A 15,470-nucleotide genomic window follows, 5' to 3' on the forward strand; every position below is an offset into this window, starting at 1 on the left:
TTTCTCTATTGATATACCCAATGGAATTCTCTCCCACCTGTTTAGATTAATGCCCTCTCTTCTGCATTTTCACCATTCCCACATGTTCATCTTACCTAACTCATTTGATTGCACTTAAGAAACTTTGGAGTAATTTTTTTTTTTTAAAAGACAAATAGTTCTTCAAAAATAGACATACAAATTTCAACTCACATAATTCACAAAATAATTTGCAAATAATTGATTGAGTAGTATCCACTTTTTCCAGTAGATGGCACTAGATTTACATTCTTTCACAGCATATAAGGCTACACAGCACATAGGTACATTGTGACAACTTAAACAAAAGTATGTAAAGAATAAACAGTTAAGAACATATGGATTTATAAACCACAAATTTTCCTGCTTATCATATATTCAAACTATTTGTGGAATACAAAACCTTTTTCCATTTTCAATAGGATTCCAACTTCCTTATGCTTGAACATCTCATTGAAATTGTCTTTCATGTGTAGACTTTTTATGAAGTAAAACAAGTTTTCATAGATTAATTTATCTTGCATCCAAATAGCTGATTTAACAATAATTTATAGTTTTATATGCAGCTAAATTTTCTTCAGCAGACCACCCAAGAATTAAAGAAAATTTCACATTTTGTTTTGCTATGTTTTGAATTTTTATAGAATCTTGAAAATGTTATTAGCTTAACGTGTTGACTGTTAGCATGAACTGTTTTTTGCATGAATTAAAATATTTTTGGAAACCAAGAAAGTTTATATTTAAAATATTGTTCAATAAGTACTCTGGTGTAGCTATATTTTTCTAAAACAAACTGTTTTAGTAGCTCTATGATATAACATTTTAGTTAATGTGTAAAAGTTGCTATACAGCATCTAATTACTACATGTGTTTTAAAAATTATTTGTGCATAAGGCTAAATATTATAGAACACTGCATCTGTATGAATAAGGTGTTGGGCATATTGTTGTTAAATGTGTTTTGTCAATATTTTGTTAAATATGAAATAAATTTTAATATTATATATTAATTATAAAATATATAGCAAAATCTAGTAGCAACAGAGATAAAATGGGCATGTACAAAAACTAAAACAAATTTTAGTTTTGTTTGAGAAATTCACTAATTAATAATGATTGGAAAGAATATAAAACATATGAGTTCTAAAAACAGATGATAATTTTACAGGCTTAAATTACCTAGACAATATGGGTTGTGGAGAATTATACAGGTAGAGTTATTAGATGTTTATTTATTTAAACACATGTTCACAATAATATTACCTAACAGATTATAGAAGGATTTATTAAAATGAGAGTGAGCCACCTTCGGCTCTCAACAAACACGTGTTTAATGAAGGAATGAGGCATGAACGAGAATTCACAAAGACTTACTAATAGAAAGGCTAGTTTCTTGATAAATTTTTGTTATCAGTGTTTTCTAGTTTATAGCTTCATCCTAAACATTTTATTTAGAGATTTTATTTCTCATGGCTGCTTTTGCTAGATACATTTTAATTTAAAATGCTTTAAATAAATTTTACTGAGATGCAATTGCAAATTGTCTCTACTTTTTGTGCCTTTGCATTTAAAAGCAACCATTTATTTGAAAATTTAAAATCCCCATCTCATTTATTTCAAATCCCTATTTTTCTCCTTTTCTAAAATATTTAGGTTTTTGCACTAGTATTAGTCACATAAAATGCATGTTATAGAAAATATACCATGAAATGACAAAGGTGTCAGTTATTTAGATGGTTTGTAAGAGGTATACCTTTATAGAATTTAAATTTACTCAATAACTACTATGATAAGTATGTCCTTCAACACTATATATTTAATACGTTCAGCCACATAATTGCAAAGAAGGGAATGCTAATTTAAAGAATTAGATTATTTGAATTTTAAGCAAACAAAGGAAATGCAAAATTCTGTAGCTGTAGGTTTTAAGATTTGGTTTTGTTGCAGAAATGCATGTTAACTCATAGAATGATAAAGCTCTTCATGTTATATTCCATTTTGCTTAATATTTTAATATATCTTGTGCAAATTTTAGATAACATCATAAGTTTCAGAGATAACATCATAAGTTTCAGAGCTTGCCATTGTATTATTAGTATTGGTGAAGAAACTGATTGTAAAGCTTAATTTGCATTTAGTGGTTTGTTTTTACCACCAGCCCGTTTAATTTTTTATTCCTATTCTTCATCTTATTAAACATACTTGTTAAAATTTTCTCAATTATATATTAGCATCAGGTGTCAACATTATCTGATGTTTCCTAGAAATCTATTTTGTGCAACTTTTGTCTCTGGCTGTAAGGAGGAATAACTAGGAAAACATTTTAAAATTCGGGGGGCATATTAAATAAGTCTGGGAAAGGTGTTTGGGTTGATCAGCCAAAGTCTTTTCCTAAGACAGGGAAACCCTTGGTTGCTGCAAAGGGAGCTCCAGAAAGGCAGACTGTTTATTTGGGGTCTTTTTAGCTTACTGTTCCATCTCAGTAGCTAGAATTGTGTTTGTTACCTAATAGGTGTTCAGGAAATATTTGTTGAATGAATCAATGGTTGTGAATAAATAGCATCATCATATGTATCAAAATAATGTCATATTGTAAATAATGTGATCTCTGTTTTTAAGGAATCTATATCCTGGTGAGAAAGATGGCTACTTTAAGTCCAAGTTTTGTTATATATAGGATGAAGGAAGTTATATCCTTGATGGTTTTATGAATCTATATAAACACTTCCTCTTTTGCTGTGCTGTGGAGGGAGGGAGTAGAAGAATTGAGAAGCATTGTGCTTCCTTCTGCCGGAGTGGCAAAATGGCTTGTTGGATAGGATTTGAAACGACAACAGTTCTTCTGAAGGATATTGAAGGAATGTGTAGATGTAATTAGCAGGAGGTGGTAGGGTGGGGGATGGCAGCATGGGGGTGGGAATGGAATGTGGGCACATTGGTTAGTAAAAGATTGGCATGTTAAAGCACAACAAAGCATGGGTTCAAGAGAGAAATGTAATGAATGAATAACTTAAAAGAGGAAAGCTGCAGACAAGAGAACCTGGCTCTCATTAACCAGGTGTGTGACCATGTCAAGTAACTTCTTTGGGCCTTGATTTCCTCATATGGGATTTGAAGCATTTGAGATCTTACTCCCCAGCATATAATGTCGGTTTGGCTCAAACTCTTATTAAAAAAAAACAAACCAACTTAGTTCTACGAATACCCTGTAAATCACACCCCATTATCAAACTGAGATACTCTGCATGTTGCCAGATTTTATAAATTCTAAGATGTGCATCTTACATTTTATATTTTATCATCTTGGTGACCAGGATGTATCTTTAAAAATTGTGATAAGAAAGCATTGTGTCATAGTTTGATTGGCAACTCTTTTTTTTTTTTTTTAACTTTTCTAATGGAGCATAAAATAATGGTGCATCAAAATACCACATTTTTCATACTACACATCAGCATAAGAGGTCTTCATTAAGAAGCCCATGTAAGCAAGATTTCCCTAATCTGGTTTGACTATGGAAACTTTCTCTCCTTTCCCTCCCCCTAGGAGGAACAACCTTAGCATTTATTTTCAGAGCCAGTATACATTTTGGGGAATGCTAGATTAGGTAATCTCATAGTCTTAAATCCACAGAGTTAATGGAATATTAGATATAAAAGATTTGAATGTGGAACTCTAGAGAGATAATAAAAGATTCAGAGTAGTAAAAGAGGAAAAAAATTTAATCCATCATTCTTTTTATAATTTTACTGATTTATTAAGCAAATACTGTTGTTGTAGTTTTTAAAGTAACTTCTAAGAAACAAAAGGCAAAGACATTATTTAGAAAATATCTTTCCAGAAGAAAATTTAAATAGCAATAATTAAAATGAAGAGTTGAATAAATATTTAAATACAACTTATATTTGTTTAGTGCTTCCTCTTGCCCAGGCACATTATGAGATGCTGGGCATGCAAAGATGGCAAAAATATATATTAGTTTGTGCACTGTCCTGCAAGGAGATATTGAATAATTCTTTAATTATCTGGGTGATAAAATTCTTGACCTTTTTTTCTCTCTAGAATCTACCAGATTTTTCTGGAATGTAGAGACTCAGATTTAGCTGCTTTATTGAATAGCAATTGCAGACTTGTTTTTTGCTCATTGTGCTTAATTAATTCAGATTTTAAATTTGATTTGGCAACAGTGTAATTTTAGAAATTTACAAGTTGAGCTCTTAGACAATATAAATTTTATTTTTTTCCTAATGAATACTTATGTTATATTTAAATAAAATTCTGCATAATAATCTAAGAGAGGACTCCTTTCCTTCCTTTCTGTGGGTGGTTACCTCTCATCTCCCTTGCAGTCTGTGTTCCCAAGGGGGCAGGGGAGAATGGGAAAGAAAGCTATTTTTTGCAAGTCTTTTTGATTGCATGTGAAATGTAGAATGGAAATGAGCCTGTCTGTTTTTAATTTTTTTTTCTGTATGGGCTATGATGTTCTAGTGAAGACCCATACTGGAAAAAAAAATTAAAAACAGGGAACTCCAACTTTGTCAGACGTTTCACATGCAATCAGATAGACTTAGAGTTAAATGACTTTCTCTTCCACTACTGTCATTTGATGATGGAAGTGCCTTTAAAAATTCTCTTTTTACTCAAATGCCTTGCAAGACAGAAAATGTTTTTTTGGATCAAGACATGTTTCAAATATTTTCCTAAACTCTAGGCTTTCTGGTCCACAGTAATATAAAAACCTTTGCTCTGGGTATTGGCATTATGTTTTAAATAGTTGACATGCACTCTTTAGTTCTTTTTGATACTTAAAGGATGCTATAGAATGACTACTGCACATGAATTAAAAAATTAAAAATTTGTTGCACACAAGTAAAAGAAATGTAAAATGTGGTTTCTATCTTAAAGAGTCATTCAGGTGAATGTTTCATCAGGATGAACGTAGCAGCAAAGCTTTCCATTGTCTCCTCTCAAGAAAATCATGCAGCCTCACAAAGGAGAACTTCCTATTACGGGGTAGAATTTTGAGTCATTAATAGGCTTTAGATGTTATGGGAAATATAATTACTCCCATTGATTTATAGAGAGAAAATGTTTGCACATTTACCCCTTAATTTTAAAACTGCCTTATTTATCACCTCCCCAATTTCTCCTCTAACAAATCTGAATATACATTTTATCCTGGCTTGTTTTTTGCTTTGTTAAGTTAGCTGATAGATAACCACTTACATGAAAGACGCTGCATTCCTTTCATTAGGATAAAGTGCTTCCCACCTCGACACTACACATCTGATCACACTGCATCTCTCAGCTTGTCTAGATGGAATTTTGTTCCCTGTTTGAATTTCCTCTGGCCCTCTGACCCTATAGATGCTGTTTCTGCAAATTAAGTATTCTATATCCCAATTATAACCAGACAGAGTCAGTCTAGGTGGGCACTACTTTAAGAGTGTTAATGTCTTCTTTGCTAACTCTGTCTACACAAAATTTTGCAAATACTTTTGCTATAAGACTGCACATTGTATTGGTTGTTTTTTTTTCTTCCTGCTAGAGTATGTACTCTCCTAGGGCAAGAATCTTGGCTTGTTTTTTCAACTTTTCAGTGCTCATCACAGATCTTGATTCATTGTTAATGTCCAATAAATAGTTGTAGAAAGTATTAGTTAATATTAGGCTCAACAGTTTATATCTTCAAAGAATTAATAACCTGGGAGAATAAAACAGAAATAACCCAAAGACATTTGAGGATAATTTCAAATGCTACATTAGCCTGTATAAATAGTACCTTGCAGAGTAAATACACTAATACTGAGGGTCTATAGATGAAAGGAGTCAACAGAATAGGGGTGAATTTATCAGGTTATTTACTTAGAAGGAAAACTTGCTTGAAAATATTTCTCAGTTTATCTATTCGAACCTTTAGTATGGAAACCAAAAGACCAATGCTGTCATTCAGCTATGCACCACGAAAACATAGGATCTTGTTTAATTCAAGAAGTTTAAGATGGTGGGTTGCTTTGATATGCTTATAATGTCCATTGATATTAATTAGAACTCTATACATGCATCAGTGGAGTATTACTGAAACATCCATAGAACTGTTTTAGGTGAAATAATAGAAAAACAGCAAAAAGGCATTAAGTGTGATTATTACTATGACAAAGATATGATTTTTCTCACATATAGAAAAGAAAAATCTTTACCGTAAAAAAAAAAAAAAAAGTTGTTTTCTGATGCCTAAGACTTGGAGTTTTATTTTCTTTGTGTTATCTTTTGAACTTGGAGGACAGATGAAACTAAACTGAATCTGTAGGTGAAAATTAAGAATGTTTTTAAAAAGTGGAAGCTAAGTTTAGGTACTAATTTTATGCTCTCTTCAGTTATACATGTTCCTGCCATCACCTTCAAGATTACTCTGAAGGGGAGAGTTATTGAAGTAGTTCAGAAGGGTGAATGTATTGTTTGGCCAAAGGATTTTGCTCTTTAGGCCCATCAAAAATTCAACACATAGCCCAGCATGTGTGTGACTCAGTAGTTGACCGTCGACTCAGGAACCAAGAGGAGGTTACCGGTTCAGTTTGATTCCTGGTCAGGGCACATGCCAGGGTTGTGGGCCCAATCTCCAGCAGGGGACGTGCAGGAGGCAGCCAGTCGATGATGTTTCTCATCGATTTTTCTATCTCTCTATTCCTCTCCCTTTCTCTCTGAAAATCAATAAAAACGTATTTTTAAAAAGTTCAACACGTAAAACATCTATTGAGTATCTTCTTACACATGACTCCAGATTGGGAACGATTCAGGGATGGGCAAACTTTTTGACTTGAGGGCCACAATGGGTTCTTAAACTGGACCGGAGGGCCGGAACAAAAGCATGGATGGAGTGTTTGTGTGAACTAATATAAATTCAAAGTAAACATCATTACATAAAAGGGTACGGTCGTTTTTTCAATAGTTTTATTCATTTCAAATGGGCCGGATCCGGCCCGTGGGCTGTAGTTTGCCCACGGCTGATCTAGATTCTAGAGTGAAAGGGAGTAGATTAGCAGAGCTTGCACTCTGGCTTCCGTTCAAAGTTTAGCTGGACAGATACTCTCTGAGGGCTATTTTGAGTATAGCACTTTGCTGAAAGGATATTCACTGAGATTTCTCTTGGAAGTAAAAAAAGGTAATCTGAGACACTGTAGTAAGATATGTAATTGTAAATTTCCTGGTGTAAACACGTTCTTTGCATATTTAAATAGTCAATTATTTATTCACTAGAGGCCTGGTGCACAAAAATTTCTGCACTCGGGGGGTCCCTTAGCCCGGCCTGTGCCTTCTCATAGTCTGGGACCCCTCGGGAATGACCACCTGCTGGCTTAGGTCTGCTCCCCGGGTGATTGGGGCTAAGCTGGCAGTCAGACATCCCTCTGGCAGCCTGGGAGCCCTTGGGGGATGTCAACTTGCCAGTGGGGAGCAGGCCTAAGCTTCAGTTGGACATCCTTAGCGCTGCTGAGGAGGCGGGAGAGGCTCCCACCACCACCACTGTACTGGCAGCCGTCAGCCTGGCTTGTGGCTGAGCAGAGCTCCCCCTGTGGGAGCGCACTGACCACCAGGGGACAGCTCCTGCATTGAGCGTCTGCCCCCTGGTGGTCAGTGTGTGTCATAGTGACCAGTAATTCCCAGTCCCTCTGCTTTTAGGGTCAATTTGCACATTACCCTTTAACTATATAGGATAGAGGCCTGGTGCACGGGTTGGGGCCAGTTGGTTTGCCCTGAATGGTGTCCCGGATCAGGGTGGGGGTCCCCAGTGGGGTGCCTGGCCAGTCTGGGTGAGGGGCTGAGGGCCGTTTTCAGGCTGGCCAAGCCCCCTCGGCGACAGAAGTTCCCAGCCTCTCCTTTTTTTCTTTTCTTTTTTATTCTGGGATTTATTTACCTTCTATATTTGAAACTTTGTAGCCTGGAGTGGAGCTCACAGCCGGCCAGGGTGGGCGGGAGGGAAGCTTGGCTTCCTCCATCGCCAGGGGCAACCCAAGGCTCCAGCTCCGTGGCCATGGCCCATTGAAAGCAGGTATCTGGGGTTTATTTATCTTCTATAATTGAAATTTTGTTGCTTTGAGTGGAGCTCAGAGCCCACAGCGGCAGGCAGGACGCTTCACTTCCTCCATCATTGGGGTAACCAAGCCTCCTGCTTGCTCCAGCTCTGTGGCTGCTGGCCGCCATCTTGGTTGGGTTAATTTGCATATAGTTGCTCTGATCGGCTGGTGGGCGTGGCTTAAGGTGTAGCGAAGGCACGGTCAATTTGCATGATTGTATTTTATTAGTGTAGATAGTCAGGGTTTAGCACTGGTATTGCTGTTACCTGTCTCTACCACTGGAGTATGAACTTCTTGGCATATTGATCCTTGCATTGGCCTTTTCTGACGTGTGTTCAGAAAGCACTTCCTTCAGATATCAGCACAGCCAACTTCCTCTCTTGCTTCAGGCTTTGCTCAAATGCCATCTTCTCAGTGAGACCTACCTTGACCACTCTATTTAAGATCACAGCTCTTACTTTCAGCACTCCCAGTCCTCTGTGCTCTACTTAGTTTTGCTTTTCCCCTTCATATACGTATCATGCACCTTCTAACTGGCTATATAATTTACTTATTTTTCATTATGTGTTGCTGTCTACTTTTACTCCTGCTGCCTCTATGGAAGCTTTATGAAAGTAGGATCTTAATTTTGTTCACAGGTATATCCTAAGTACTTAGAATAATGCCAGCATATAGTAGGTGCTCAATAAATAATGAATGAATGAGTGAGTATATTTTACTTAGTACATTGCCTGGAATTCTGTAGACACTCAACGTTTTTATAATGAAAAAAAAAAAAAGTAAGAAAAAATGTTGGATCAATGGTCTTCAAAGTAAGCCCTGCAACCCTAGTTCCATGGAAACCTAAGCACAGTAAGCAAGTGTCATGACATTTTAGATTGTATGTTAATCTTAGGAGTGTTTTCCCTACATAGGTCTACACTGAGAAAAAAATCAGAAGGACTGGTTATGCTTCTACAAGCATAGAGCTTTTCTCCTGTGTGCTTTGCACTTTTAAAAAGCCTTTATGAATATTATTTTACATGATACCTCAAAAATGGACTAGATATGGCTTTATAAATGCCCACTTATTTAGAAATTTCTAACACTGCATTGATGGGATAAAATTTTGTTCAGATTCCCAATCTGACAAATTAATAATCTACTGAAATTTATTTGTTAAAATGAAAGTATATTATTTTAAAATATAGTAGCAAGATATTTCAACATGAATTTTACTGTTTTAATCTAGTGAACTCAAAACAAGATAGTCTTATTATTTACTATTCACTTATTATCTTGGGAAAATATTTAATAGTTTCATTTTTTTCTGATCCTAGAAGCAAAATTAAAGCTATGGGATCTTTAGGTTTTGTTTTGATTTTTCACACTGAAATATAAGATTTATGACTTTAAAGTGCTTTAAGATTGAGGTAACAGATCTGATTTACTTCTTAACAGGAAGTTAAAAAGCCTTTCAACATTTTATAGACTTTGTGAGAATCCCGTTTGAACCTTGTCACTGACCCTGTGCTGAAGGAATGAACACAGAAAACAGACGTTAGCTAATAGACAAATGTATTTATTTTTTCTGGATGTACTGTGGTGATTATAACTTTTCTTCCTTATTATCTTAAGTTGTCAGTGATAGTTTTTAAGCTGAAAGTTACTGCATAATTAAAGAAGTAAGTTGCAACATATTTTTTCCTCACAGAAAATACAATGACCATGGGCTTTGCAGTTAGACAGCCCTGGGCTTGCGCAGATATACCTACTATTTGCTTTTTGTCTTTAGTAAGTTATGTTAAACCTCTGAACCTCAGTTTCTGTGTCTGTAAAATAGGCATGCCGTCTGTCTCCCAGAATCACTGAGAGGATTAAATGTGTTCATGTAGAAGTGCCTAGAAATGTGCCCGGCACATAGTAGGTACTAAGTTTCAGTTATTTTCTTTCAATTCCTATTTTAAACATTTTAAAAGATATATATTTTATTGATTTTTTACAGAGAGGAAGGGAGAGGGATAGAGAGTTAGAAACATCGATGAGAGAGAAACATCGATGAGAGAGAAACATCGATCAGCTGCCTCCTGCACACTCCCTACTGGGGATGTGCCCACAACCCAGGTACATGCCCTTGACTGGAATCGAACCTGGGACCCTTGAGTCCGCAGGCCGATGCTCTGTCCACTGAGCCAAACCGGTTAGGGCTCAATTCCTATTGTAAACATTTTTAATGATAACTTGAGCAAAATACTGTTCTGAGGGAATTAGTATAGAAAACTAATTACCAGTAAATTATTGCAGCACACTGAAATACCTGACCTGGCTCCCTTTTGAAATACAGTTTTCACTGCGGGATTTACTATGATCAGAAAGATAACGTAATGTTGCATTTGTTCAGAGTTTACTAGGTGGTACTGTGCTCCTTAGAGCAGGCCTGTGAGGGTGGTAGTACAAAGTCAGAGACTGCCTTGCTACGGTCACATGACTGGGAAGCAGGCCTAGCCAGAACATGGACTCTTGCTGTAAGGTGATTACTCCTTAGAGCAAAGGTTTCCCATTGGAGCTTCAAGACAGTATTGCCTCTGACGCAACAACATGGAACAAGCCTTAATATAAAAAGAGGCTTTGGGCATATTTCAGTAAATAAATGACCTTGGTTTGGGTCCACGATGGATCTTACCTATACCGAAGTTACTCTCTAGAGAATGGTATTGTGATTAGATATCAAAGTGGCAGTATTGCCCCCTCAAATATACTTTGTGTTACATGTATACACACACACTTCTACCTTCAAAGTACTCTATTAAACATTTAAATAAAGGGAAAAATCTTTTCATAACATACTTCTAAGCCAATTTAGAGGTCATTGAGCAGATGTCACATAATACTAATGTTAAATTACCCTGTGTAATAAGAAAATTATAGCACCTAAGTGAAGATAGTAAAGGGAAACCATCAAATGAATTATTCTAGAATTTCAAAATGAAATTATTTCTTCAAAATTGACAGTGGCACCACATGACTTTAGGAAAGTGAGTCGGATAGGAAGAAGGAAATCAGAGACAAAAGCGAAGCTTTTCTTTGTTTATACAGGGTGGGACAAAAGTAGGTTTACAGTTGTATGTATGGGAAATAACAATAACAAATAAAATACTACAAGAATAAACTCTGTTTCATGTACTCACAACTGTAAACCTACTTTTGCTCTGACCTGTATATGCCAATCTTTGGTTGTGATGCTAAAGAACTAATGTAATAGTATAGCTTTCAGTTGTCCTGGAAGTATTTTATTGTTAAACCATGTGACAAGAAATTTATTAAAATCTGACTAACTTCTCATTGAGTTGTTTCATATAAAATCACAATAGTTGTTTCTAGTTGACATATACTTCCTTTTGCTATTAGGTACACTTTCACAGCCTAATTATTTTGAGAACATAGTATGACCAAAGAATAAAAATGTACCAGGTTGACAACTTTAAATAAGCACTAGCCTTTCTTAAAGAACAAACCTCACTTACAGTTAGGAAACAATATTTATATTTAAGGTTGAAAAGCCAGGATGTAGGAAAATTTTGCTAATTTGGAAGATGACCTTTAAGGGCACCAAAACCAAATAATTTGTAGGCTATGACATAGGGCACATTCCTACAAAATTTGTGTGAATACTGCTTTAGTGGTTCTTGAAAGACAAACAAAGAGAGCTGGAATGAAATCTCTATCCCCCTCCCCAATAAGACGGAGACTTACAAAAGGTACAGCAGCACTCTTTCAAAGCTCGCCGCTCTGGCGGGTCTCTGCAGCGCAGTTAATGAGATGGCTCATGGTGGGAAATAATCTGTTTTTAACAATGTTTAGATCAAAAGTAATTTCTAATCTATGAGCTAAAGTCTCTTCAATACCCTTCATTCACCAGTAAAGCTTTTATGTTTGTATTATTTGCTTCAATCAGATGTTTTCAATTTTACCTTTTCTCCTACAAATACTTGACATGGTTCGTCAATACTGACCAACAGTTTTATTCTTCTTCTTCAGAAAAGAGAGATTTTTGAGAGCGGGGAATGAAGAAGAGAGAAACATCTTTGCCTAAATGATTTGCAAGCATCTGCGCTTTAAGCTACTTTTTATGAACACTCCTTAGTAAATGACTCAAGGTAAAAAAGCAGAAAAGCATCCAATGTTAGGAAATTGCAATCCAATACCATGTAATTTAAACCTGCAGTTGCTTCTCTTGTACTAAATGACATACAGATGGGTAGCTTAGTTCTCTCAACTTTGGGAACACAATTGGTCTTTTTGTATGAATGAACATATATTAGCAAGACTATTTTGGACAGAATTGTTTAATTCTAATTGTACAGATTTTAACTATCCATGCCATTGGGAAGAATAATTTCAAACAGGATATTTTGTTGTGTTAAATTTGCAATTAATGATTTTTGGGAACAAAATCAACAAAGATATAACCCTTACAGAAAACAAAGAAATAAAAACAAAAAGATAACGTCTAAGAAGTCTATAGTGAATTGAACAGAAAGGGGCCTATCACAGTCAATTGCTTATTTAATTTAAGAAAGAGCAGTTCTGCATTCAAGCTGTGGAGAGGTCTGTTCTGACAGGACAAACATTTCTCCGGGAAACATTTCTATCTCCTCCTTGGAACGTATTAACAGTGTAAGAAGGAGGTGTTTGGATAAAGCCTAGTGTCACATGGGGTGCGCCCAGTGAGAGGAGAGACCATCTTGCCATTAAGGATAGGCCAGCTTTTCCTAAGGATCTTGCCAGGCCAGGGCAGGGCCAATGCGCTGTGTGTAAGGTCAGGCAAGGCGCTGTTTGACAACCCCCCGGCCTGCTCCAAGGTGCACCTTTCCCTTTGCCTCTGGTTTGCTCTTTTCCTGCCTCTGTATTTTCTCCTAGAGAACCAACCCCTCTGCCTTGGTGGCCCTGAGTCTGGAAGCTGATATCCTCCTTCCATCCCACCATCAGGGTAACTGGTTAGTTTTCTCCTAGTTTAATTTCAAGGAACTCACACACTGTGAACATTAGGTGCCTTAAAAGTAAAAGAAGTATAAAGCATTTCTACACCTAAATCATATGTCTTTATATTTCAAAAGACGTTGAGTTTAACATTCAGGAAACGAAGCAAGCCTTCTTTCAGTAATGTCAGAACATGACAAGAAGTGTTTGCAGGTAGGGCCATCTGTGCGCCTCCTTCCCCCTGTGATGGATGGCAAAGAAAAGCACTTTTACTGCAGCCGGGAAGGTCGCCTTGTCCTGGAGTTATATTTCTTTTCACTCGTTTGTGCAGGTAAAATAAAATACTACATACAAACAGGTGTTGTCTGAACATTTTACTGCAGTCTGTATAGGTTGAAATAAAAGCTGCCATTGTTATTAGAATCACATTAAAATTATTTCACCCTTCAAATACACTTAATCAGTGAAGTGTTCCTAGATAGACTTTGCAAAAAGAAAATGTAGGTCTCTAAATAAAATCGCATTCACGATTCCTCTTCTCTTTGGCCTTCCTCTTCCCTATTGTTATCACCCTCTCTTTGGAACTTCTTGAGTCTGCGTTAGTGTAAAATGTCTGCTCCTGGGGTCTATGAAAAGCTTCTTGCTGCCTGTTTAACATGGTAAGATACAGTCTTTAAAAAGACATTTGTTTTTGAGAACTCTATAGAATCTAGTGAAGTATCTAACAGAATCACAGAAAACAACAATTCCTAGCCATGAAAAATATATTTTTAGGTTTTTGGTTGTTTTTTTTTTTTTTTTTTTTTTTTTTTTAAAATAAGATGGTATTTAAATCACCTAGAATGTAAATTGAATGATGAAGCTGCTCTGTACTATAAAACCCAACATTATTGAATAGATAATTATTGCGTAATAATATGCCCATCATCTTATACATACAGTGTAAATAGAATTATACTTCTAAAATTTTCTATTTGAAAAAAAGAATTTCAAGGTATTGGGAGGCAGAAAGGATGCGCTCCCATCTTGTGAGTGTTCAGTTTTTACTGTCATGTGCTCGCAGTTGATACAGCACCTTGTCAGTGCTCCAGTGCAACCACCTGAATCTTGAGAAACTTTTTTTGTTGTTTAATGGAGAGAAATAATCAGCTGTAGTTCAGGTAAATTTGTGCGTTAGGGACTGATCTGGTCATTGACAAGTGACTGCAGAAGCTGTGCTGTGGCGGCCAGCCAAAGCAATTATTCAGGATTCAAGCTAAAAAGCCTCCTCCTCTTTATCCTTTCTCTCTCCAGGGTCATGTAGGGATAGAAAGAACTGTAAGGTGGTCTTTTCCCAGCAGGAACTGAGGAAGCGGCTGACACCCCTGCAGTATCATGTCACTCAGGAGAAAGGGACCGAAAGGTAAGGTGAAATGTAAGAAAAAGCCATTAAGCGAAAGCTAGTTTTTTTTCGTTCCCCTCCACCCACTTCTGCCTTTGAATCCTCTTCCTTGACATTTAAAGGATTCCACACTTATTTGCTAAAGACTACAAATTAGGATCCTTGGAAAGGTTTGAAAATGGTATTGTTTAGGTTAAGACTAAGTTTTATTTATTCTTTCCCCCATTTAATGAACACTCTATCTTATGTAAAGTCACAAGGCTTTTATTAAGGGCCTGTTTTTAGTTTACTACAAAATGTGTGGAAGTAATAGCGATTTAGGTACATTTTTTGGGAAGACATCACAGTAAGCAAAACCATGAGGGACATGGCGCTATGCCAGGATGCTGAAATTTTGAAGGTGGCCATTGTAAGTATAGACGTTTTGGCTGCAAAAAGAAGGTAGCATAATTTAGTTCCTTTCTACCCCACTCCAATTTCTTTTTGAAGCACATGTGGAGAAAGTATTTATTGGCTCATTTGTGGTTGGAATGTCAAAAATTTTCAATAACTGCCCTCACATGGCTTTGGTCCTTGGAAGTTCGCCCTAAGTCCTGAAAAAAGAGTTTGTTCACTTCCAAGACTCTTTTTAGTGAATAAAGTCTCTCTCAGCTGATTCCAGCTCAAAGGTAACTTGCCAAGATCCAACCATTTCGTTGTCTAATTTATACCATGGAGCTTGGCATACGGCCGTAACTTACCTCTGATCCAAATTTATTAATTATGTAACTTCTTGTTTTCATTCATGAGCTGAAAGAGCTCTTTACCACACATGGGGTTCTTGTTAATAGGCAACACTCTCTTCCTGCCACAGTGGATATTGTTTACTGAATTTACCAAGTGTTGAATCCCTGACAAAGTCCACCTTCACTACACAATGAGCTAGCGGCGGACTTCAGTCCTAGCCCAGGAGGACTTCTACCCGTCCTGTTGTGTACATGACTAGCAAAATGATTTAATGCACACAAACAACTAGAGATTAGGTCATTCTTAAAAATTCTGTT

General features: G+C 36.4%; 1 protein-coding gene across 3 annotated transcripts in view; it reads left to right on the plus strand.

The window, feature by feature from the left end:
- The window catches only part of MSRB3 (methionine sulfoxide reductase B3), a 184,773-nt gene that overhangs the window by 46,233 nt on the left and 123,070 nt on the right, over positions 1-15,470 (plus strand). For all 3 annotated transcript variants that reach the window (XM_059683513.1, XM_059683511.1, XM_059683512.1), the window contains one exon: positions 14,340-14,448. In XM_059683513.1, the coding sequence (XP_059539496.1) occupies positions 14,340-14,448 (109 nt within the window). The remainder of the gene's footprint in view (positions 1-14,339; positions 14,449-15,470) is intronic.

Source organism: Myotis daubentonii, chromosome 2 (assembly GCF_963259705.1).
Source record: "Myotis daubentonii chromosome 2, mMyoDau2.1, whole genome shotgun sequence".
Lineage (NCBI taxonomy): Eukaryota > Metazoa > Chordata > Mammalia > Chiroptera > Vespertilionidae > Myotis > Myotis daubentonii.